Source organism: Myxocyprinus asiaticus, chromosome 39 (genome assembly GCF_019703515.2).
Source record: "Myxocyprinus asiaticus isolate MX2 ecotype Aquarium Trade chromosome 39, UBuf_Myxa_2, whole genome shotgun sequence".
Taxonomy (NCBI): Eukaryota; Metazoa; Chordata; class Actinopteri; order Cypriniformes; family Catostomidae; genus Myxocyprinus; species Myxocyprinus asiaticus.
In genome coordinates this window covers 28,062,035-28,088,621 of record NC_059382.1, presented here as the reverse complement: position 1 = coordinate 28,088,621, position 26,587 = coordinate 28,062,035, and the positions used below count along the sequence as shown (strand labels likewise).

Genomic DNA, 26,587 nt, shown 5'->3' with positions numbered 1-26,587 from the left:
TTTTTGTCTCATCTAAATTTGACTGTCTGAGAAGGCTTATACGAATATGCAGAAGGTTTAACTTTTGACCAATTTTCTTTGGATTAGTGATCTTTTTATTGAGGTTCTAAATACTGTAAATTAATAGGGAGTTAAAGAGAATCCAAATAATTAGGGATCATTTAGTAAGAAATAACATTTTCCTTGAGCTTTTGAAATAGAACAGTTAAGTGTAAACAGGTTTCAGAAGTCAAAACGTCCCTGTTCAATGAGGTCATCTATTGAAACTAAGCTGCACAATGGCTCGTTCTGAAGTACCACAACTTTCTAAGGTCTGATGGACCCATTGACATATTTACATGTCAACAATGTGTGTTTGTCCCGCCCAGATGCAGACTCTCTCTGAAGTAATACAATTTCGAAGGATCCTTTGGAGTTGTAATTTTAACAAGGTCCCCAATTGTTTCAGTCCAATTTTAAAGACACCATGTAATCAAACTTTTTTCTTTTTCTTTTTCTTTTTTTTTTAATTTCTATTAGCTTTGATGGAATTTATATGCTAGTGTACACCTAAATGTTGCAAAATAAACATTTAGCGGATGAACACATTTCAAATGTAGTTTTTGTCTTCCAAGAAAATCTTGCTTGTGTGGACATAAATGTTTTTGTCCAATAAAATGTTCTCTAGAATGAGATCCCCTAATTCCACCAGCCACTGACTAATAGTAACAAGTATCATGGTTCACGGCTGTGAAGTAAACTAAAGGCAATAGGCTTATTTAAAAATAAATTAAAGAATCAAAATTATAAACACTTCTCAATTACCTGCCTCAACTTTCAGTTTGTGCAGTGAATTTAGGCATGTATTGTTTTATTAACCTGACACCATGTGTTGTTTTATACTGTCAAACTACCCGAATCGCTGTATTGCTCACATTGCACTAGGTTTCTCATCTTGTAGCAGCACAAATACTACACTAGAATGCAGACAAGGTGCACAAATTACCTGATCATTGGCCAAGAGGCCTCCCGACCAACTGTGAGTGATCACAAGAATTTTCCATAAATACATTCTCGTGATCAGCTCGCTGTCCAAAAGTTGTCTGTGTTCTGATTTTGTCTTAAAAACAAAAGAGACTGACAATATGACCAGCAGAAAGCTGCTTAAATGGATAGTTCACCAAAAATGAAAATTCTCTCATCATTTACTCACCCTCATGCCATCCTACATGTGTATGACTTTCTTCAGCAGAACACAGAAAAGGATTTTAGAAGAATATCTCCACTCTGTAGGTCCATGCAATGCAAATGAATGGTGATCAGACCTTTGTAGCTCCAAAAATCAAATAGAGGAAGCAGAAGTAATCCACACGACTCCAGTGGTTAAATCCATGTCTTCAGAAGCAATATAATAGGTGTGGGTGAGAAACAAACCAAAATTTAAGTCCTTTTTTTACTCTATCTCCACTTTCACTTCTGATCACCATTCACATGCATTGTATGGACCTACATAGCTGCTTTTCTGTTGTATTCTGCTAAAGACAGAAAGTCATACACATCTGGGATGGCATGAGGGTGAGTAAATGATTAGAGAATTTTCATTTTTGGGTAAACAATCCCTTTATGACTTGAAAACAGTACATGCATTAACATGCGCTGTGTTAGCGGCATTCTCTTTTCTCCCATATACATGCATGACCGTGTATTTGTTAAAAAATATTTTTCCTAAATTTATTACAATAAAACACAATTCTGATCAAACTGTGGCTTTCCATTCCTTTAAATAAACATGCATGATAAGATGCGATTGGCCAGACATAAAAGAGGGTGTTTACATAGAAGTCTTAATTAAATGCACAGCTGCAAAATAAGTCCCTTTAATTGTAAAGGTCAGAGTGAGGCCATTTAAAACAAAATTATGACTGTTTAATGAAATGTTAAAAAACATATGACATGACCCCTTTATTTTAGTCTTGTTTTTCAAGTCACCTGACTCGCCTGAGCAGATTGTTTTTTTTTTTTTTTTCTTGAAACATTTCTTCCTTAAGCCCTCAGTGTAATGCTTTTAATCCCAACACCATAAAAAACAAAACAAAAAAAAGTCTGGTACAAAGGTCTAATTTTGCAGGGAACAATGAATACGAAAAAAAAAAAAAACATATTGCTTTAGTAAGCAAACCCTTTTAATTTCATTATAGGTTTTAGCTCTCAAATATTTGCATTGAATGCATGGTTTTATATACCCGTTGTTTGTGAGCTGACACTCCCTTTATCCATTCAAGAGGAAACAATGCAAAACTTCCACCTTTTTTTCTTTACATTAGGCAGGCTTCAGAACAGCACCCTTTGGGGTGAACTTTTAGGCGTGTTCGCACACTACAGGTCAGGTATGTGGTTATCATGTGGGACACTGAGAGACAGATTAGGGAAAGAGAAAGAGAAGGAGAGTCTGGGAAAGGAGTGTAAGTGTGGGGCCCCAGGCAAAAAGAGGACGCCAAAGTTATTCCAGGGTGGGGGAGTAAACAAGGCAAACTGTTACACAAAGGGAGAGACGTAAAAGTTGAGAGAGAGAGAGAGGGAGGGGTATGTGGTATTGGGAGGAGACATAACTGGAGTATGATCTCATAGTGCTTTTCCTTTACAGCTCTGATTGGCCAAGAGAGCTATCAGTCACACCACTTCCTCCTGGCCTCTGGGAGGTTCAGAAGGGAGGGAGGTGGAGACATGGGGAAGAGGGAGTGTCCTCAGTAGTTTTCTTACTGAGACACAGCAGACACTGCTCAACACCGACAAGAAACTGAAACACAGTCTGACTTGCAAAGCAAGCCTAACCAGGAGCTCTCTCTCTCCAGCTTGTTTCCTGTACTTGGAGGCCATCTTAAACAGACAGACTTTGGCTCAGTTTTTCCTCCTTTGTTACAGTTTCTTATCTTAACTGTGTTTCTTTCAAGTTTGGACGTTTTCCTCTTTAAAGCTGCTTTGGAGTCTTGCGAGAACAGGAAGCAGGAGGAGGAGGTAGAGGAGGTTGAGAAGGAGGGGGCGAGACGCTCTCAGTTTGAAAGCCAAACTTCACTTATCCGCCTTCCTCACCTGCTCCTTCTGTGGAATGAAAGCCACGTAGAGGCGTTTTCTGTGAAAAAGAGGGCGAGAAGAAAGAAGAGCCACTTCCTGGAAAGGGATCCGTTTTGTTTGAGCTCAAAGGGACAAGGGACACACAACAGGGACAGCCACTATTGATGAGTGAGTGTGTACTGGTCTGTGAAGTTGTGTTGTTACCTCACACAACTTAGTCTTACCTCTCTTTTGACTATCTTTGACTACAGCATGGCCAATGTCAGTTCCTTCATGTCTCCGGGACCCATGTCCCAGGTCTTCTTCCCCCTTGGTGGCCCTTCCCCACCTGGGTCAGTGGTGATGCACCAAGGGACATCGGTCTCTGTCCCTGCAACCCCAGGGTTCCCTCCAGTGGACATAGGGGTGGCCCCAGGGCCTGGAGGAGCGTTGGGTATCCCATCGGGGCCCCCGGCACCAGCCGGTGTCTCTTTCATCATACAGATTGGGCTGACTAGAGAGTCTGTGCTTCTACCCCAGACTGCAGACTTGGCCTACGTCAAACAGATTGCATGCTCAATTGTGGATCAGAAGGTAAGCACCACCCAATACATTGTGCCGAGAGTTGTGATGCTTTATGCACTAGCACTTTTGCACAGCTCGAACGGAAGTTAAGAAGTTTTGAAGAAGCAAACTTGTCCTCGGATTTAGAGTTAATGTACTTGGTTTACTAGATTACAGAGTGTAAGTGTTGGTCAGTAGCAGTTTACATTCAGTGTGAAAAGGATTATTCCGAGTTGGGTTTACCTTTGTGTCCAAGATAGCTTCAATTCACTTCAATTCAGATATCAAAGATCCTTTACAACTTTTCAAAACCTCATAAGCTCTTTATTTTATAGTTGATCATTTCAATAGAGTGAGAAGTATTTCCTTTACTCTAGTGCCACTTCTTCCAGTCTTTGACATTCAAAGCTGCCATGCACACTTGCATAACACTCACACGCACTGAATACACAGATATCCATTGTGTGCAGAACTTACTGTGGTATATGGCAATTATTAGCCCAGGTTCAGCATTTCTCACCACAGAAAATCCCTTCAAGACACTGATTTGTGAACTTTGCAAATGAAGGAACTGATATGTGAGTCATAGAAAAGTTGGAAGTGTATTAAAACTACACAGATTGTATAAAATTAGAGTTCAAAGCATTGAGTGTATTTACATGCATGTTCTTGCACGATTATGCTTAATAAGCCAACAACGTGCAATTGACGTATAATTTTTCTTATATTGGAGTAAGATCATGAACAGTTTAAGCAAAAACTATCAACACAAACAGATTTTTTTGCCCCTTTCCCTGATTTTGCATTGCATGTAAACACCTTTACCTGTGTTCTTACCAGCTTATCCAATTTGTGCAAGTGCTGTGTGTATGCCTGTTGAAGTATTGACGTCAAAAGCAGAGGATAATCCAATGAATATAAATCTCTTATGCTGACTTTAAAAAACAAAAAACAAAAAACAAAAACAGAAAAACAATCAGTGTTTTGCTGTTCATATAAACATGTTCAGTATCAATTAAACCAAGACCTCAGTATCCATTAAGACTAAAACCAGTTAGGTTGAATTTAGCCCATTGTGGAAAATCAGATGCATTTATTGCCCTAATCTTCCACAAAATGTCCAGAACCCATTTCCACCCTAATGGAATAAGACACAGGCCAGCCATTTCGCAACCATCCTTACCTCATATCTGCAGTAGTACCGAAGAGCTGAGATTTTATCAGCCAATCAGGCTACCTTTGACTACAGCATGGCCAATGTTGATTCAATTATCAGATTTCCATGCTCTGGGCGATGGCCATTGTCAGCTTAAAAAGGTTCATGGGGAAAGGGTTTTTCCAGGAAGCATTTGTAGAGCATCACTGGACCAGTAATCATGTTTTGTACCAAACCCCTTAGAACAGAGCTTTGCAAAGCTTTAGTTTTGTTCTTCTCATGAAGATGAATGCCTTAAACTGTTGCAAAACTCTTGCTTTGGAAGGAGACTTGCAGGTCTAGTCCTGCTTGTACTTACAGGATCTATTTTCAAGCTATTCTGTTGAAGACAGAATGTAATTTGGACCTATATTGGAAACACTGATCATAAGTGACAACTTTTCCCTTCAACTTGCAAATCAGTTGATTGCAACAAGTTCTCTATTGTACCCTTTAGATTGCCAGATTTGTGAGTTTGGGTTTTGGCTCATGCTACCCTCTTTCTCTCTCTTTCTCTCATCTCTCCTTGGCTTTAGGCAGAGTTAGTCACTGTGTTACCTTTCTGTTTATGCAAATGGATCTTTATGTTCCACAGAAACTTTTTTCCATTCATTTGGAGGTAATGTGGCAGCAGAACTCAAATCCTCCCCCCTACACTCAATGTATGCTCTTCTACTACCAGTTTTCCTTTTCCTTGACTCCTGCACATTAGGAAAGAGACTGTTCTGCAAAACTGTTTAAACATTTTCAATGGCCAAAAAGTATTTGGAGACTGAAGTCACAATTAAAACTTTATGAATTTCATTACATTAGATAACAAAATATTAAACCAAGTGACTTCTCAAATAAATATTGCCAGACCAGACCTTTTTGCAATTACTTTTAGCCAACTGGTGTCATAGTGATTTTTAGTGGATGTATGAAGTCACTTTCCCTTGAGTGTCTTTGCACAGTAACCACATATGGTTCATCACATTACGAGTTTGTCAACCAGTGTCCAAATACTTTTAGGCTTCATTTTAAACAATATACTGTGTTTATTGTGTGATTCATGTTTTTAAAATGAATGCCACTTAGTTTGATATTTCATCATATAATGCAAGACATGTATACATTTCAAAGTGTGGCTTAAGTGTACTCCAAATAATTTTTGGGGCCACTGTATGCAGGCATAAATAAAGCATTTGTAAAGTAAAGGCAAGGATGGTTTCCATTGATTGGGGTGTCCCTGTTGTTCCTTGCCCTGTCTATTTTCCCGGCTGGCTCAGCACGTAAGCAGTCCATTGTCCATGGGATAAAGAGGAGGAAATGAAGCCTGTTTCCTCCTAAAGTGGGAGGTCATAGTGTGTCCTCTGCCTCTGAACTGCTCCCTGGGGCTTCCTTCAGGAGTCTGTATTCTCCATGCTGGTTTAGAGACAATGCAGTTACTTGCATCTTTGCACATCTCCACCCAACACACCTTCCCATCGCCTATTGCTGGTTTAGACATTTTATTCGTTGGATTCCTTAAAGGAATAGTTCAAACAAAAATGAAAATTCTCTCATCATTTACCCACCCTCACGCCATCCCAGATATATATGACTTTCTTTTGATCTGCTGAACACCAATGAAGATTTTTAGAAGAATTTCTCAACTCTTTTGGTCCATACAATGTAAGTGAATGGGTGCCAACATTTTTAAGCTCCAAAAATCAAATCAAAGACTAAATCAATATAAATCAATATCTTAAGAAGCAATATGAGAGGTGTGGGTGAGAAACAGATCACTTTCACATTCTTATTCTTGTGTTTTTGCTGATTCACATTCTTCATGCATATTCACATTTACATTCTTCATGTGCCCCTACTGGACAGGGAGAAGAATTTCAAGCAAAAAAGTATTTAAATATTGATCTGTTTCTCATCCACACCTATCATATAACTTCTGACAATATGGATTAAAACACTGGAGTTGTATGGATTACTTTTATGATGCCTTTATGTGCTTTTTTGAGCGTAAAAATTTTGGCACCCATTCACTTTCATTGTATGGACCTACAGAGCTGAACTATTCTTCTAAAAATCATAAGTTGTATTCTGCAGAAGAAAGGAAGTCATACACATCTGGGATGGCATGAGGGTGAGTAAATGATGAGAGAATTTAAATTTTTAGGTAAACTATCCTTTTAATGTAAAGCAGCCTTTAATTCAATACAAGACAAGCATGTTTTGAAGTTCACCAAAAGATAGTATGGTATTTGACCAGATTAAAGGAAAGACACTTTTTCTAGCACCTATTTCTAACAGATATTCATTCAAACTTCCCATAGATTGTTATACTATAGCCCATCGAAAAAATGTGAATTTGCCTATTTTGATTGAACTTGCAGCTGATTTTAACCTAATCTTCTCTATGGTTAAAGGTGAGGTGTGTGATCTTATGTTAAAATGCTTTTTCTTGTCTCAGCTTAAAAGAATTGTTAACCCTCACAGGAATTGTTGACTTGTGTGTCATATTACAAGTCTTCTAAATGCATTTGGTTTTGGTGAGTAAAATCATAATCTTAACGAATTTGGAGCAGGAGTGTTTGGGATTTTGTGCAATTTTGAGAGTTTGTTTGGTCATTTGAGTGGCGTAGAAACTGCATACTTCCTTTAATCTGAATCAATCAACAATTTTTTCACATTATCTCACCATTGCATTGACAGGGTGTGGTTTGAAATGCGTGTCAAGTCTTGTCTCTGTTTTAGTTACCCAGTTTCTATCTCACTGCCTCCAGACAGATTTCTGCATAATGTGTTAAGAAGAATTAAGAGTGGTTAGCAACAAAATGTAGGTGTATACATAGTAACTAGCTGAAAATGAAACAGATGATTGGGGTGATGGTAAGTCGTCACCCAGAAAACAATGTGTGTTTCTTTATCTGGCTCCATGGAGGATTACGTTCTTTGGAATGCCTCATACTATTAATCTGTTGTTTACCAATCTCCTTGTATTCTGTGCCTGAGGTGTTACTAGCAGAAAAGGACCAGATTTTCTGACAAAGTTCAATTTAGTTTTATGCAAATGAGCGTGACGTGATGCACCAACTACCAATGTCAGTGCAGACAGTGGAGCTCACCTAATGCAAATGGACACTGCAGGCAGTTAGGAAGCAACTAGCAACCAACAGTGAAGCGACTTGGCAACCTCTAGACAGAGGCGCAAAAATCATATATGCAAGGTATGCAATGCATAGGGGTGCCATGCAAAGGGGGGCACCGGCGGCACACTAAAGGGGGCATAATTGGCCTCCTCGACCCCTCCAATATCAAGCTTTAAGGACACTCATACAGAAATGTCACATTGCAAAATGTAATTTATTTAATCACGACTTCTGACTTGTTTTTTTTTTTCATTGTATTTTTTTATTAGCATACTTAAAACAAGATAAATTTACTTGATAAGCAAAATAGCATAGGATGTTAAGACTTGGTAAATATAATGTTTTAAGCATAAATTTAACAAAATGTAGTGAAATAAGTTAAGTTTAAAACAAGTACATTTGTCCAATTTAAATAAAATATTATTGTATATTAGCATAAAATCCCTAATAATTTGTTTTGTGTATTACTGTGCTGTACAGCCCACAGTGTCTGGTATCTGGGGGAATCACTGGCAATTCTGCACCGTATAGCTCTCATGTGTTGTATTCCTTTCGCTCCTGCTCATTTGCATGGCTGTGGAAAGTCTTTGCATGGAAGAACCCTATTTCCTGGCTAATTTACCGCTTTGCACTGGTCAACATTTGACTATTGAAAACACATGTTCTTATATGTGGCTTTCAACAGGAAGTGAATCCCAAAGAGTGAGAAGAGAAATGACAAGACAGGTGATCTGTAGCATTGTTTTGATAGAGGTATTTCCATAATAGCTGATTGAGAGCAGTTTTGCATTAAATCTTAAAGTTGAAGATTTAGATAAGAGTAGCATTCCCTAAATCTGGATGTTTTTTTCCTTCTTTGATTTGACTTGAGCTTTGTGTTTGATCTGATCAGATGGACAGTGTGCTAATATAATAGCTTTGCAGCTTTCAGTATCTTTCTTAAAAGTATATTTTTTTTTTTATTTGTCCAACATAGAGATTGTACATAAGTGAGATTTTTAAATACAACTTAACTAATAAAATAAAACATCACAGTGTGGTTTTAACAAATGCTCTTTTTGCAGTGAGGATGTTGTTTTTAGTTCTGAAACTTACAGTATGTTTTTTATAGTACATGAAAATTTGATTCCTCATGTCATGAAAAAACTATTCCTGTGCCTGACGGTTCTGGTGCTCAGAGCTCTGTAGCGCCTGTCAGAAGGCAACAGTTCAAAAAGGTAGTGGGCAGGGCGAGTGGGGTCCAGAGTGATTTTTCCAGCCCTTTTCCTAAACTGGCGAAGGAAATACAACCTCTGCTAGGCCTTTTTCACAATGGAGTCAATGTGGGTCTCCCACTTCAAGTCCTGTGAGATGGTAGTGCTCAGGAACCTGAATGATTCCACTGCTGCCACAGTGCTTTTTTCATATTTCTTGCACTGTCCTGCAAAATGACATGGACTCATTGCTTGAGTGGTGAGGGGGGTCAATGTTGGGGGGGGTCAAAGTCCGCAAACATCTCCACTGTTTTGAGCGTGTTCAGCTCCAGGTTGTTTTGACTACACCAGTGAGCCAGCCATTCAACCTCCCTTCTGTATACGGACTCATCGTCATCTTGGATGAGGCTGATGACAATAGTGTTGTCTGCAAACTTCAGGAGCTTGACAGAGGGGTCCTTGGCAGTGCAGTCATTTGTATACAGGGAGAAGAGTAGTGGGGAGAGCACACATCCCTGGAGGGCACCAGTGCTGAATGTACATGTGCTGGAAGTGAACTCCCCTGTCTCACTAGCTGCTGCCTGTCCGTCAGAAAGCTGGTGATCCACTGACAGATAGACGTGGGAACAGAGAGTTGGTGTAATTTAGTCTGGAGTATAGCTGGGATGATGGTGTTGAAAGCCAAACTGAAGTCCACAAAAAGGATCCCTGGTCTGTCCAGATGTTGCAGGATATGATGCAATCCTATGTTGACTGCATCATCCACAGACCTGTTTGCTCGATAAGCAAATTGAAGGGGATCTAGAAAGGGTCCAGTGATGTTCTTCAGGTGGGCCAACACCAGTCTCTCAAATTATTTCATGACCACAGACGTCAGAACGACAGGTCATAACACAGCTGACATCATAATATTTGTAATGTTCCCAGAATTAAATTGACAGTCACAAATAATTGTTACTTTGGTGGAATCTATGGTTATTATGGTAAATTGTTGTTGAAGAAACTACAAAAACAGTACACAGAAAATAAACAAGCAGTTATGTTGGGACCGTGTACATGAGGGTGTGAGGAAATGGATAGCAAACAGACTGGAGAGAAATAATTGTGTAAAATTTAGGACATATTATTATATTATATTATTATTATAATTATTATTATATAGGAAATAAATACTGAAGTAATCACATCAGATTGAACCCTGCATTTTGATAAGCACATGGCAGAGATGTTAATACTCAGTTCAGTACTTATACACACACACGTGCAGCCGTTTGTAAGTCTTTAATTCCATAGTTGGCACACATTTTGGTTACAGAATGTATTTTTCAATGCCATGCTGTGAGTAAATCGGTATGTAATTAATCTCATTAGGATTATATTCTTTTCAAACCAACCGTGGTTTGAAATTGGTTCTTTGAAAGAATGGAGATTTTGTATGGTTATACAAATCAAAGCAGCTTAGATTTGCCATGAAAAGAGCACAAATGGGTAGAATGGGGTGTGAGACTGGTGTGTGCCTGGATTGACTGTAATGTAGGACAGTGTGAGCGTTAGGCGTGGGTGGGGTGTGCATGCGAATTTGGAGAAGGTGGAGCAGTGTGTGTTTTTGTGTGCATGCACTACACGCAGGAACAGAAGTTTGTGTGTGTGTGTATGTGTCTCCAAGCCGGTTCACAGCAGAAAGAGAAATGGGTTACCATAGTGGGTAAACACATGATCTCAGGCTGAGGAGAGAAGTGTGGTTCCCCTCACACTGCCAGTGCTGCCAGTTTTCTGAGCTCCCTGTTTCTCTCTCACTCCATCCACTTATGAAAAAGTACCATGGTATTGCCATATTATTTGGACATGGTACCACAGTAATACCATGATTGTACTATGTACTATGTACACCAAGTTTTTAGACATATAACATGGTAATACCCCTGTTTTTGACAGGTACCCTTGGTAATGCCATGCTTGTAGACATGTATCATGCTAATAAAATGCTTTCTAGATGTACTATGGTAATACCATATTTTAGACATGAATCATTGTAATACTATGTTGTTGTTAGACAAGTAACTTAGTAATATCATGCTTTTTAGACATTCAACATGGTAGTACCATTTTTTTTAGAAATATTTTACATTGGAAAATGAAAGCAGCCCAGCAGCCACTTGTAATGTCTCTAGTGTGAGCATTTCGCGAGACGGTAGCAACAGAGCTGTGTTCAGTATTACCAATTTGATACAGCACCTAAAAAATAAACACTCAGTGAGAATACAGTGAGTTCACTCAGGTAACTCAGGCAAAGGCTGCACCGAAGCAACACACACTGGAGGATACTTTTAAAAGGAGAGAGAAATTTCCTCTTGACAGCAACAAGGCCAAAAAGATTACGTAGAAGGTAATTGAATTCATCGATTTGGATGACCAACCCATCGCTGTGGTAGAGAATACAGGTTTTCGCAGTCTTTTGGAGCTTTTGGAGCCACGGTATGCCCTACCCTCTCGACACTACATTTCAGACACTGCTCTACCGGAGCATTTACAGCAAGGTTCATGACCACCTACGAGGTCTTTTATCAGATGTGACTGCTATTGGGTAAACACATGATCTCAGGCAGAGAAGAGAAGTGTGGTTCCCCTCACACTGCCAGTGCTGCCAATTTTCTGAGCTCCCTGTTTCTCTCTCACTCCATCCACTTATGAAAAAGTACCATGGTATTGCCATATTATTTGGACATGGTACCACGGTAATACCATGAGTGTACTATGTACTATGTACACCAAGTTTTAAGACATATAACATGGTAATACCCCTGTTTTTGACAGGTACCCTTGGTAATGCCATGCTTGTAGACATGTATCATGCTAATAAAATGCTTTCTAGATGTACTATGGTAATACCATATTTTAGACATGAATCATTGTAATACTATGTTGTTGTTAAACATGTAACTTAGTAATATCATGCTTTTTAGACATGCAACATGGTAGTACCATTTTTTTTAGATATGTAAAATGGTAATACCATGTATTATGCCATGTACTATGGAAAGACCATGTTTTTTAGACATGTACTATGGTAATACAATGTTTTTAGACTTGTAAAATGGTAATACCATGTTTTTAGACATGTAAAATGGTAGTACCAGGTTTTTAGACATTTACCATGGTAATACCATGTTTTAAGGAAGGTTCATTTGTAATACCATGTTTTATGACATGTAACATACATGGTAATACCATGTTTTTAGACATGTACCATGGCAATGCCATGTTTCTGGACACATACCATGGCACAGGTAATACCATGGTTCTTTGGACAAATAGTATGACAATACCATGTTTGTAGACGTACCATGGCAATACAAAGCTATTCTTTGTGTTTCCATGGTACACGATTATAGTAATCATTCAGTACTAAGGTAAATTTCAAAGTACTATGGTATTATAATCTTATGTCATCACTGTACAATTTTTTGTAAGGGTCATCTCATGTGCTTCTTCTACGTCCTCCTCAAGAAATAAAGTTCTGGCTGTGGTTGGGGTCACTGGGGATCACTGTGGCATTCCTATTGGATAACCTGTCCCATCATCCTGACGCCTGGGCCACAAAAACCCATTTGAGCATGGTAGAGCACACACTCCATAAAGTCCATTTGCCAAGTCCCCTCCGCCCCCTTCTCCCCTGTGCTTGCCAGCTATGCCTCTCATGTTACCGTTCTCTTGAATAAAAAAAAAGGACTGCTTTGTTTTCAGAGCCCTTGTCTCAGCACCAAGCAGCACACAGAAAGTAAGCTTGTGTGTCCCTAAAACTCTGTTAATCCAAAGGGTCTAATGAAAGCACTGTGTTTGTGTATGTGTGTGTGTCTGCAGTGTGCATGAGTTTTACATCTTAGCTAACATGTTGAGTTCTGGAGGCAGACGGTTCCAATCCTATTTTTTAGACACTGCACTTAAAAATCTTTCAATGTCTCAAAGTCTCTTTGATGAAACTCACTTTGACAGCATGATCAACAAAAGGAAAATTCATTATGGCCTTCAATTTAAAGGAATGCTAAATACAACTTTTATTTCAGTAACAATGTCTATTGTTTGAACCATTGTTTGAGAGGTAATTCTTACCTTTAAAGTGGGACTACTTTTACAGACAAATTAACTTCCTGTGGGTGGAGTTCCCACCATGGAAAAAGTGCTTAACGGATAGTTATATCATGTCCATTCTTGGTATCTTTGCGCATATTGTTAACGCAGAATGCTCTTGTAAAGGAATTAGGGATGTCCCGATCCGATCTCAAAGATCAGTATCGGGGCCGATTAAGGCAGTTTTTTTAACTGATCGGTTTCAGCTTTATTGAGCACAAACCTAAGCCCAATCCTTTGTTTTACATCAGCTGTTTTACACACGTAAACAGAGAGCACAATTTGTGGCAGGACTACGCGGCTAAAATGTCTGCAGTGTGGAAATATTTTATTTTTACATTTTAGACTGCTCTACCGGAGCATTTACAACAAGGTTCATGACCACCTACGAGGTCTTTTATCAGATGTGACTGCTATTGGCTTTCCCACAGACATTTGGAGTTCTGATGTTTGCCTGATGTCGTTGCTTAGCCTCACTGCACACTGGATTGTCTCCGCTTTTGATTTAAATCATGCGGTATTGCATGCTTATCAGTTTTCGAGGGTCTCATACAGCAGAGCATGTAAAAGGGAAATAGACAAGCAATGAGTCCATGTCATTTTCCAGGACAGTGCAAGAAATATGAAAAAAGCAATGGATGATATGGGGTAGCAGTATGTTGTGTCTCCTGCACAAGTGTGGACAGCGAGAGACTCTTAAGTGCAGTCTCAAACATCATTGATGAGAAGAGGAACTGGCTCTCCGCTAACATGGCAGAGATGCTGATCTTTCTCAAAAAGAACCTTCACTTCATTTTGAAGTGAGAGTAAGAGTATAGATAACTGAATGAGAGAGAGGGAAAACTCCTGTAGCAGCTCCAATAAAAGCACTTTAAAAACTGGCCTTCCTTGATAACAAAAGTGTGCAATGCAATTTTATTTTGTTATTCAGGTTTTACTGTAATGCTGCTACTTAAAGTTAAGCTATTACACCACTTCAAAGTGGAATTGTGATTATATTACCCATTTTGAGTGTTCTAGTTTTACTACTACAATGCTACTCTAAGTGGAATTGATAAGAGCTATTCCTAAATACATCTTTTAGTTTGTTTACTTGGTTATTTTGTTAAAAAACAAATGAAAACCAATACTGCACTAAGTGGAATTAAGATATTTTTAGTTTGTTTATTTTGTAAAAAAAAAATAAATAAATAAATATATATATATATATATATATATATATATATATATATATATATATATATATATGGAACAGCTTGGATTCAGGCAAAAAATTAAAAAAAAATATGTCCTCCTTGTAGTTTAGAAAGTTCACATCAGCCAGATTTGCCTCGCTCTTCTAATGAATTTCCCTCTTGCTCTGCCCCCACCCTCCATCCTGTGCATACAAGAAGCACCCCCCGTTGCTGACTGACTTGAGTAGTGTTGTGTAGATCAGTCTGATCCACTTTGTTTTTGTCCCATTTACAGAGCCAGGGCTGTGTACAAATACTAGATTGTTTTTCAGCCCACCCACAGAACGGACAGCTTGCAGACTGTGAGGAGATATTTGCAGAATTTGACAAAAAGTGCATTGGATTAGAATTACTGTGCACAATCTGGAGTGCAGCTTTAATGTACTTGAAGTGTGCACCTAGCACTAGGAAAATACAAGTAGCGGATCGGCAGATCCTTGATATTAAATGACTCGGATCGGGGGCAAAAAACTTGATCGGGACATCCCTAGTTTGAATTATATATACTGTGTGGTTTATTAGCTGTAGTGCTCATGTGGGCGATGCAAATTTGAATTCAGCTAGCAACATTTCCCAATCTTTCTCCACCCTGTTCTCCAAATTTCCCATCCTCTTTCCACCATTCTGTCAATTAAAGTGGCAAAAAGGTCAGAAACATGCCCCAGGGTGTTTTTCGACATGTAGCACATAGCAAAAAAGGCCAAAAATAAATAAATGGAAATCAAATTAAAATAGCACAGGCTGTCCATTCTAATAGTACTTATTTGAAGTTATTAATGTGATACTGTATATGTTGAGCAATATTAGTGAATGTAAAATGCTACAGCAGCATTTTGACATAGCAATGTTGTTTGAGGTATCATTGGTATTTGTACCCATCCAGCAGGCTGCCATGCACTACGTAGCAGGCCCAGTCATGTACGTAATGTAAATTTGGCCTTTCCACTGTTTTCCATGACACAGCTATTCACCTTTGTTACTCATATCAGTGCAATCTACTCATGACTCAAGGAAAAGCAATCTTCACACCACAAATATAATATACAGATGATAGTATGGGGCTGACGCAAGAGCATTACACAAAGAAACAGGCTTAGTTCCTCCACAAGCCTTTTCCTCTCCATTCTGAATGTGTTGTGGACACAAACAGGAAGTCAGCCTCTTCACCCAGAGATTCTACAGAGCCATGGCAAAAGTTTACTGAGTCTGACAGGCTTCCTGATTTCTTGGACCAAAGCAGATGAGTGGGAGGGTCCAAACATAGTCCACTGTAGCTATTGCTTCTTTCTCTTAACTTTAGCTTGTAAGAAACAACTTTTCCTGCTGTAAAGACCAGCTTAGACCAACATGTATTTCCAAGCTGGCTTCCTTACTTTTTTTAATAAAAGTAAAACAATTGAGCATAGAAAGATCAGTTGTTGTTTCACCTAGATTCTAGGAGAATGAAAACTACACTCGTTAAGCCATTTCATAGGGGTTCTTACTTGTGTATACTTGCTAAATGTTTGTTTTATCTACTGTGCAGGTGTACACTAGCAAATATGACCTAAAAAACTAATACACATGGACTAAAATCTAAAACTTTCTGCTTTTGCCCCCTTATCAAACATTTATGTCCTTAAATTTGGCCTCATTTGTCAGATTAGCTCCTTAGCTAGCTGTTCAAAGTTGTTTAGCAAAGAACAACATACATTTCTTGCATTTTAAACTACACTGCAGGGGGATATACAATGCACAAGTGGAACAGGGTGGAGAAACAGGGTGCATAAAGTTAACGCAAGTGAGAAAAACAGATAGAATTGTGCCTTTTTACCTTCCAGGCTATTGTGCTCCTAATGAATTCAATGTATTTGTTGGTGTGAGTCGGCTAATGACATCATCACTCACTAGAGCGTCATCTCTATTGACGAGGAGTTTTCATGCACTTCTGTCACTCACATTGTAGGGCCGTGGCTCAGGGCCAAAAAAAAAAACTGTTGGCATTTCTGATATTTTTCTCAGCTCTGAGACACTATGACATCACACACTCTTAAAATAGCCTGACTCGCTCAAAGCATTTGTTCCATCACGCACATACACAAAGACGGTGAAATTCCCGAACTGAGCCAAGCAGTTGTTGGGTGCTAATGAGTATAGTGCGTTGACGTTTTCACAACGCAATTGCCATGGAAGCATTTCATTAAACGTCAATATATGGTAAAAACCCTAGGAGGTTTTTGTTGTTGTTGTTGTTTTAGCTATTTTACCTTGGTATGGGAAGAATATTTCAAAGGTGATGACAGTGGAAGTATTAAGAAGCTGTCAAGGGTGTTGCCTAAAACGTCATTTACAATAGCTCATTTTTAAAGATTTTAAAAAGCCTTTTGACTCTTCAGAGTACTGGATGCAACTTATTGCAAACATTTGCATGCCAGGTCACAGTGGAACAAAAATGAGAGACCTGTTTTAAAAAAGGGGCATCTCTGCAGAACTGTACTGGAAATTGGAAACTGACGATGTTGACAACAACCGATCATTTTTCCTAATATTCTTTCAGTCCTTTTCTGCGCTTTACACAATAATCTGCCCTTGCTTCATATGTACTGCTCAAAACTTCCATGAGTAGATATTTCTTCTAAAAGAATGATACATTTCACTTTAAAGGAATAGTTCACCCAAAAATAAAAATGGTAATTGCTTTTAAATGTAGTTGGTTATGTATTGCAAACATTAAAATGTATCACCTTACAAGTTATATGCACTGTAGTAAAAGTGTTTTGATTTCATACGACAGCATTGCGCTAGGAACAGTGCGAAATGTATGTGGATAATCTGCTGTTTTACTCATGAATTTTATGAAATTGAATGGCATTGTTGTAGCGCCTCTAGTGTTCATGTCACCTGGAAACTGCTGCGATAAGTACAACAAGCCATGTAACAATAATTTTGCAAAAATAAAGATATAGTAAAGTGAATCTATGAGACCAGATTGTAAATGTCACATACAGTAGATTCAATTCTGTAGTTAATATATTATAGACTCTTCGATGTAAAATAGCACTACACAAAATCAGGGTCAGCAGATATGATTTTATTTAAGTTGCTTGTGTATTTGCTTTATATTAGTTGGTTGTAGTAATTATTGCTCAGCAAATAGTGCATATGACGGTTATATTGCCATCTAAGAAGGTCATATTCAGGTAATCACTTTGAGCTTCTGGCATGATTCACTGATCATATTAAGACTGTATAATCAATGATGGCAGTGTAACAAAACATAGATATTCATGGTGCATCAGTGACCAGGAGCTATTTATATGGTGTAGGCTCAGTGGCCCACTATTTGTGAAGATATGTCTTTGTTCTGTAGTAGACTGAATTTCAGCGTCTTCAAAATAAATTTACTAACTTCCGATTAAGTTGCTTGTGGCATCTTTAGCTGAGAGTGCAAAGCACAGTAATCTCTTTTGTTAAGGCGATTAAAAATATAAAACTACACCATCAAAAAGGGAGATTTATTTATTTATTTTTCTACCCAATTTGGGATGCCCAATTCCCAATGCGCTCTAGGTCCTCGTAGTGGCATAGTGACTCACCTCAATCTGGGTGGTGGAGGACGAATCTCAGTTGCCTCCGCGTCTGAGACCGTCAACCCGCGCATCTTATCACGTGGCTTGTTGAGCATGTTACCACGGAAACATAGCACGTGTGGAAGCTTCACGCTATTCTCCGCGGCATCCACACACAACTCACCACGCGCCCCACTGAGAGCGAACCACATTATAGTGACCACGAGGAGGTTACCCCATGTGACTCTACCCTCCCTAGCAACTGGGCCAATTTGGTTGCTTAAGAGACCTGGCTGGAGTCACTCAGCACACCCTGGATTCAAACTTGTGACTCAAGGACTGGTAGTCAGCATCTTTACTCGCTGAGCGACCCAGGCCCCCCGAAAAGGGAGATCTTGATTTATTGTCTGGAATGCCTCATAGGGTTCAATACACAAAAGACGTCTGTTGAACACTTGACCTCTTATCTGGAGTGAAGTTGTGATCTTAACAGGTTATTTAGGACTTTGTGAGCTAGCAAGTCGAACTCAGTTTCAAGGAGTAAAGGAGTATTGCTGGCTAAAGCTGGGCAATATCTATTGAATATTAATCAAATATCTGCAGTGATTTTCTTTGGTATATACTGTAGAATTAAGCAACTCTGAAGATGTCTCAATAAGTGTCATTTTTTTAATGTTAATATTCTCGTATGCCAGTTTAATATGCAGAATCAACAATTAAGTTAACCATTTGTGAGTTGATTTAATCTAAAAGTGTAACATTGTGGCTCCGTTAGATTACTCAAGGTCAGTAATGTATTCTAATTACATTGGATTACTTCTTCAGCACTGGTAGATTTTTTCACTTGTTTTGACTATAAAAACTCTGCCAGTACAGTAAGACAAAATACACATGTTAAAAATACATTCTCTGAAAAACCTAAATATCTCATGCAGTGTTGTTTCTAAAACAAGATAAATCAAATTGATCTTGTTTTAATGATTTTTAGATATTTTTTACTGAAAAACAATACAAAAATTATTATCAAGAATAACATTTTTGCCGTAATATCAAAAGTCTTATTAGAGAAAAAAAATTATGATCTAATGTGGATTTTCTTGATAAAAAAAAAAATTAGGATTGTACCTGGTAAAAGGTGCATGTAAAATGGCTAGAAATAGCATTTTAGCTTTGCGTAAAACTGACAATTTACACAAGGTTTATTTCTATTTCTTCTGCTCCAGACTTACTTCAGACGTACTTCTCTGTCTGCTCGTATGAATGTAACACATCATAAGAAAGTGTTTCACCGCTGTTCAAATGCACTTTGGATCACATCATTTATATGTATAAATGTTTTCCATCTGAAAGGACTAAATATTAAATGAAACAAATGACAATAAAATGCAAAGTAATCTCTTCAGTAATCAAAATACTTTTTGAATGTAACTGTATTCTAATTACCAATGATTTAAATTGTAACTGTAGTGGAATACAGTTACTTTTATTTTGTATTTGATATATGTAATCCTGTTACATGTATTTCGTTACTCCCCAACCCTGTATATGTGCTCAAAAGTTTGCACACCCTGGCAGAAATTGTGAAATTTTGGCATTGATTTGAAAATATGACTGATCATGCAAAAAAAAAAAAATCTTTTATTTAAGGGTAGTGATCATATGAAGCCATTTATCATCACATAGTTGTTTGGCTCCTTTTTAAATCATAATGATAACAGAAATCACCCAAATGGCCCTGATCAAAAGTTTACATACCCTTGAATGTTTGGCCTTGTTTCAAACACACAAGGTGACACACACAAGTTTAAATGGCAATTAATGGTTAATTTCCCACACCTGTGGCTTTTAAAATTGCAATTAGTGTCTGTGTATAAATAGTCAATGAGTTTGTTAGCTCTCACATGGATGCACTGAGCAGGCTAGATACTGAGCCATGGGGAGCAGGAAAGAACTGTCAAAAGACCTGCGTAACAAGGTAATGTAACTTTATAAAGATGGAAAAGGATATAAAAAGATATCCAAAGCCTTGAAAATGCCAGTCAGTACTGTTTAATCACTTATTAAGAAGTGGAAAATTCAGGGATCTCTTGATACCAAGCCAAGGTCAGGTAGACCAAGAAAGATTTCAGCCACAACTGCCAGAAGAATTGTTCAGGATACAAAGAAAAACCCACAGGTAACCTCAGGAGAAATACAGGCTGCTCTGGAAAAAGATGGTGTGGTTGTGATTTATATTACCATTATGGTTTAAAAAGGAGCCAAACAACTATGTGATAATAATTGGCTTCATATGATCACTATCCTTAAATAAAAGGAAAAGGATTTTTGCATGATCAGTCATATTTTCAAAATCAATGCCAAAATTTCTGCCAGGGTATGCAAACTTTTGAGCACAACTGTGTAAATATATATATATAATATACACCACCGGTCAAAAGTTTTGAAACACTTGACTGAAATGTTTCTCATGATCTTAAAAATATTTTGACCTGAAGGCATATGCTTAAATGTTTGAAATTAGTTTTGTAGACAAAAATATAATTGTGCCACCATAATAATTTATTTCATTATATAACTAAAATTTAATAATAATAAAAAAAAAGTTTTTGAAATTGATGACTTGGACCAAATAATAAAGAAAAGCAGCCAATAAGTGCCCAGCATAGATGGGAACTCCTTCAAAACTGTTTAAAAAGTATCCCAGGGTGATACATCAAGTTGGTTGAGAAAATGTCAAGAGTTCACGTCTGAAAATTCTAGGCAAAGGGTGACTACTTTGAAGATGCTAAAATATAACACAGTTTTGATTTATTTTGGATTTTGTTTAGTCACAACATAATTCCCATAGTTCCATTTATGTTATTCCATAGTTTTGATGACTTTACTATTATTCTAAAATGTGAAAAAAAAACAAAACAAATTATAATAAAGAATGAGTAAGGGTTTCAAAACTTCTGACCGGTAGTGTATGTGTGTGTATGTATGTATGTATGTGTATATATATATATATATATATATATATATATATATATATATATATATATATATATATATACACACAGTGTTTGGGAGTAACGGAATACATGTAACAGGATTACGTATTTAAAATATACTTTTTATATACTTTTATGATATACTTTTTTTCTAGTAAGACCTTTGATCTAAGGGCATAAATCGTATTTTGGTAATTTTTTTATTGTTTTCCTGTAAAAATATCTAAAAACCCTTAAAATATAAATTTGATTTATCTTGTTTTAGAAACAACACTGCATAAGATATTTTGGTTTTTCAGGGAATGTATCGAGATTAATGAGCATGTATTCTGTAATCTGTAGTGGAATACATTTCAAAAGTAACCCTCCCAACCCTATATATATATATATATATATATATATTATACTATACACTGGTGGCCAAAAGTTTGGAATAATGTACAGATTTTGCTCTTATGGAAAGAAATTGTTACTTTTATTCACCAAAGTGGCATTCAACTGATCACAATGTATAGTCAGGACATTAATAATGTGAAAAATTACTATTACAATTTGAAAAAGAACTTCTTAAACTACTTCAAAGAGTTCTCATCAAAAAATCCTCCACGTGCAGCAATGACAGCTTTGCAGATCCTTGGCATTCTAGCTGTCAGTTTGTCCAGATACTCAGGTGACATTTCACCCCACGCTTCCTGTAACACTTGCCATAGATGTGGCTGTCTTGTCAGGCACTTCTCACACACCTTACAGGTGCATCTCAATAAATTAGAATGTCGTGGAAAAGTTAATTTATTTCAGTAGTTCAACTCAAATTGTGAAACTCGTGTATTAAATAAATTCAATGCACACAGACTGAAGTAGTTTAAGTGTTTGGTTCTTTTAATTGTGATGATTTTAGCTCACATTTAACAAAAACCCACCAATTCACTATCTCAAAAAATTAGAATATGGTGACATGCCAATCAGCTAATCAACTCAAAACACCTGCAAAGGTTTCCTGAGCCTTCAAAATGGTCTCTCAGTTTGGTTCACTAGGCTACACAATCATGGGGAAGACTGCTGATCTGACAGTTGTCCAGAAGACAATCATTGACACCCTTCACAAGGAGGGTAAGCCACAAACATTCATTGCCAAAGAAGCTGGCTGTTCACAGAGTGCTGTATCCAAGCATGTTAACAGAAAGTTGAGTGGAAGGAAAAAGTGTGGAAGAAAAAGATGCACAACCAACCGAGAGAACCGCACCCTTATGATTGTCAAGCAAAATCGATTCAAGAATTTGGGTGAACTTCACAAGGAATGGACTGAGGCTGGGGTCAAGGCATCAAGAGCCACCACACACAGACATGTCAAGGAATTTGGCTACAGTTGTCGTATTCCTCTTGTTAAGCCACTCCTGAACCACAGACAACGTCAAAGGCGTCTTACCTGGGCTAAGGAGAAGAAGAACTGGACTGTTGCCCAGTGTTCCAAAGTCCTCTTTTCAGATGAGAGCAAGTTTTGTATTTCATTTGGAAACCAAGGTCCTAGAGTCTGGAGGAAGGGTGGAGAAGCTCATAGCCCAAGTTGCTTGAAGTCCTGTGTTAAGTTTCCACAGTCTGTGATGATTTGGGGTGCAATGTCATCTGCTGGTGTAGGTCCATTGTGTTTTTTGAAAACCAAAGTCACTGCACCCGTTTACCAAGAAATTTTGGAGCACTTCATGCTTCCTTCTGCTGACCAGCTTTTTAAAGATGCTGATTTCATTTTCCAGCAGGATTTGGCACCTGCCCACGTTGCCAAAAGCACCAAAAGTTGGTTAAATGACCATGGTGTTGGTGTGCTTGACTGGCCAGTAAACTCACCAGACCTGAACCCCATAGAGAATCTATGGGGTATTGTCAAGAGGAAAATGAGAAACAAGAGACCAAAAAATGCAGATGAGCTGAAGGCCACTGTCAAAGAAACCTGGGCTTCCATACCACCTCAGCAGTGCCACAAACTGATCACCTCCATGCCACGCCGAATTGAGGCAGTAATTAAAGCAAAAGGAGCCCCTACCAAGTATTGAGTACATATACAGTAAATGAACATACTTTCCAGAAGGCCAACAATTCACTAAAAATGTTTTATTTATTGGTCTTATGATGTATTCTAATTTTTTGAGATAGTGAATTGGTGGGTTTTTGTTAAATGTGAGCCAAAATCATCACAATTAAAAGAACCAAACACTTAAACTACTTCAGTCTGTGTGCATTGAATTTATTTAATACACGAGTTTCACAATTTGAGTTGAACTACTGAAATAAATGAACTTTTCCACGACATTCTAATTTATTGAGATGCACCTGTACAGTCTAGCTGATCCCACAAAAGCTCAATGGAGTTAAGATTCAAAACACAAAATTGGCTTTTTCTTTGCAATTCTTCCCATAATGCCTGCACCCCTGAGTCTTCTCTTTACTGTTGTATATGAAAAATTTGGCAATTTCAAGCATTGTATAGCCTTCATTCCTTGAAAAAATGATTGACTGATGAGTTTCTAGAGAAAGCTGTTTCTTTTTTGCCATTTTTGACCTAATATTGACCTTAAGACATGCCAGTCTATTGCATAATGTGGCAACTCAAAAACAAACACAAAGACAATGTTAAGCTTCATTTAAGGAACCAAATAGCTTTCAACTGCAAGTTATTTTCTAGTACCAAATTATCAATTTAGCATGATTACTCAAGGATAAGGTGTTGGAGTGATGGCTGCTGGAAATGGGGTCTGTCTAGATTTGATCAAATATTACTTTTTTTCAAATAGTGATGGTGCTGTTTTTTACATTAGTAATGTCCTGACTATACTTTGTGATCAGTTGAATGCCACTTTGGTGAATTAAAGTACCAATTTCCTTCCGAAACAGCAAAATCTGTACATTATTCCAAACTTTTGGCCGCCAGTGTATAGATACATATATACAGAATATATATTCATCTATATTGCCCAGCCCTAGTGCTGGCCATAGTAAGCTACATATGCTGTGTGTGTGTGTGTGTGTGTGTGTGTGTGTGTGTGTGTGTGTGTGTGTGTGTGTGTGTGTGTATTGTTATTGTAAACACTATATATACAAATATTTGAAAGGAATTGGAGGTACAGATGAAAAGCAGAACTCTCAAGTCGATTTGTTTATGTTTTGCACTTCTCTGCTGCTATTTTTGATTCAGATTCTCATGCTCTCGCAGTTCTTATTTTAGCCGACTCAGTCGTTTTTACAAGGCTACACCTTTCCCCTCAACTTTCTATTGTTAAAGGGATGGATAGTTCACCCAAAAATGAAAATTCTCTCACCATTTACTCAGCCTTATGCTTTCGCAGATGTGTATGACTTTCTTTCTTCTGCAGAACATAAATTAAGATTTTTAGAAGAATATCTCAGCTCTGTAGGTCCATACAATCCAAGAGAATGGTGATCAGATCCATGTAGCTCCAAAAATCACATAAAGGAAACACAGAATTAATCCATATATTTCCAGTGGTTTAATCCATAACTTCAGAAGCGATATAATAGGTCTTGGTGAGAAACAAATCAAAATGAAAGACTTTTTTTTAACTCTAAATCTCCACTTTCACTTTTACATATGAAAGTCACATGTGGTGCCTGTTTAGTTTCACATCTGAAAGTGAAAGTTAAAGTGGAGATTTAGAGTATTTAAATATTGTTCTGTTCCTCACCCACACCTATTATACCGCATCTGAAGATATGGATTTAACCACTGGAGTCGTATGGATTACTTTTATGTTTCCTTTATGTGATTTTTTGGAGCTACAAAGGTCTGATCACCATTCACTTGCATTGTATGGACCTACAGAGCTGAGATATTTTTCTAAAATCTTTGTTTGTGTTCTGCTAAAGACAGAAAGTCATACACATCTGGGATGGCATGAGGGTGAGTACATGATAAGATAATTTTCATCTTTGTATAGATTTTTTACAAATATGCTAATGTCTGAATCATTCTCAATGAAAATGTAAAAAGCATACAAATTCACAATACTCTCTTTTATTCTTTCCACATTGCCAAGGCCCTCTTGAAAGTGTCCACAACCCAAGTTGCACATTGTCTCTAAATGCTGTAAAGCAGGTCTTGAATTGGAATCGGTTCAGTGGGCATTTCCATTACAATTAGCAGATGCTTGGAAAGTACACAGAGTGCAACCTTAGGAAAAAGTGATTTCTCTTTCCATTATTAAGGAGTTTGTTTGGTAAGGACAAGGCTTTGACGTGTGGGAACAATGACAGACTGAAGTGGGTCACTGTGTTGCAGCCATTCATTCTAAAACTGCTGTGGTGCAAACTGTGTTCACATAGTCATGTGACCATGATCATAACACACACACACACACAAATGTTTTTTGTGTGTGTGTTTTTGTACTTAGTTATTAAGCTAAATCAGACAAAACCTCCTCATCCTCAAGCAGAAAATTGATTCAGAAATAATGGAGCTTATACTGTTTTATAAAATAAAAAAATAGTAATTTTTAGAGATTATAGTAAATACAATTAACTTTATATTAAAAATTAGAAGTCTGTAGTATGTCCTCATTTAGCTAAATATATGTGCGTGTTTGTTTTAGTCCATATGTTTGCATTTTTCAATAATGCACAAGCTTATGAAGTGAGCAGTAAAAGTTCACAAAAAGTGAAATACTTGGTATTCTTTTAAGTTCCTTGTAATACCCTGTAAATACTATGATACATGAATATTACTATCATTCAGTATCATGAATCAAAGTAGTATCATTTAGAATTTCAAAGTGAGCTACTGTAGTGTTGCAATTGCTATGCTTATATTAGCATACTTGCTATGCTAGCTTACTAGCTGTAATTTAGCAGTAATAGTTTGGCCAACAATGCAACCAATCTATTTATTTATTTATTGCTGTTTTTTTGCTCTAGCTTTGATTAGGAAGCTGATACCCGATGAGTTCAAATACCCGGAACTCACTGGGGATCAACTTTTATTGTAATAAGGAAGGAAACCACAGATCACCCCTGGAAGTGCAAATAAATGTTATTCCTCTTTTTTCCTGTCAGACAGCTGAAAGATTTGTGATATTACATGTGAGAAGAGGGCATTGGCTATTCATAGCATGAGGTTTTGTGTCAACCTGCTCATGTCTGCTGAGACAAAGCAGGGTCAAAGTCCTGATGGGTGTTATGAAAGTTGTTTGTGTGGCCTGCCTCTGTGTTGTGTTAGGAAAAGAGAAGAGAAGACCCTGCCCTTAGCTGGTTTGATTACCTTAGCTGGTTTAAGATAGTCTTTTCTGGTTGAAGTTGGTCTCCCAAACTGACCAGCTGAAAAGTCCCAGAGCCCTGTTAAAAACCAGCCAACAGATAAGGCTGGGAGTTCAGCTAAGTCTAGTCAACCAACTTGGGCTAGTTTTAACTGTTGAGAGGAGAGAAGAGAAGAGAAGAGGGGACTTGGCGGCTTCCATAATTCATCAGAGTCATAATAGGCGCAGCGGCCTGAGACCATGCAGGAAACACAATCCTAGTCAACACAAAGCTCCCTTAGAAACACTGTGCTGTCTCCAAGCAAAGCCCTTGGAATG

At 37.7% G+C, this 26,587-nt stretch overlaps 1 protein-coding gene across 2 annotated transcripts in view; it reads left to right on the top strand.

Moving 5' to 3' along the window:
• Positions 1–2,753: 2,753 nt before the first annotated feature.
• Positions 2,754–26,587, top strand: part of LOC127429542 (serine/threonine-protein kinase D2-like) — a 59,035-nt gene continuing 35,201 nt past the window's right edge. Inside the window, exons 1-2 of one of the 2 annotated variants that reach the window (XM_051678650.1) lie at positions 2,754–3,219; positions 3,303–3,624. In XM_051678650.1, the coding sequence (XP_051534610.1) occupies positions 3,304–3,624 (321 nt within the window). In that variant the 5' untranslated portion in view covers positions 2,754–3,219; position 3,303. Of the gene's footprint in view, positions 3,625–26,587 lie in introns of both variants that reach the window. The other variant, XM_051678649.1, reaches the window with a different exon arrangement.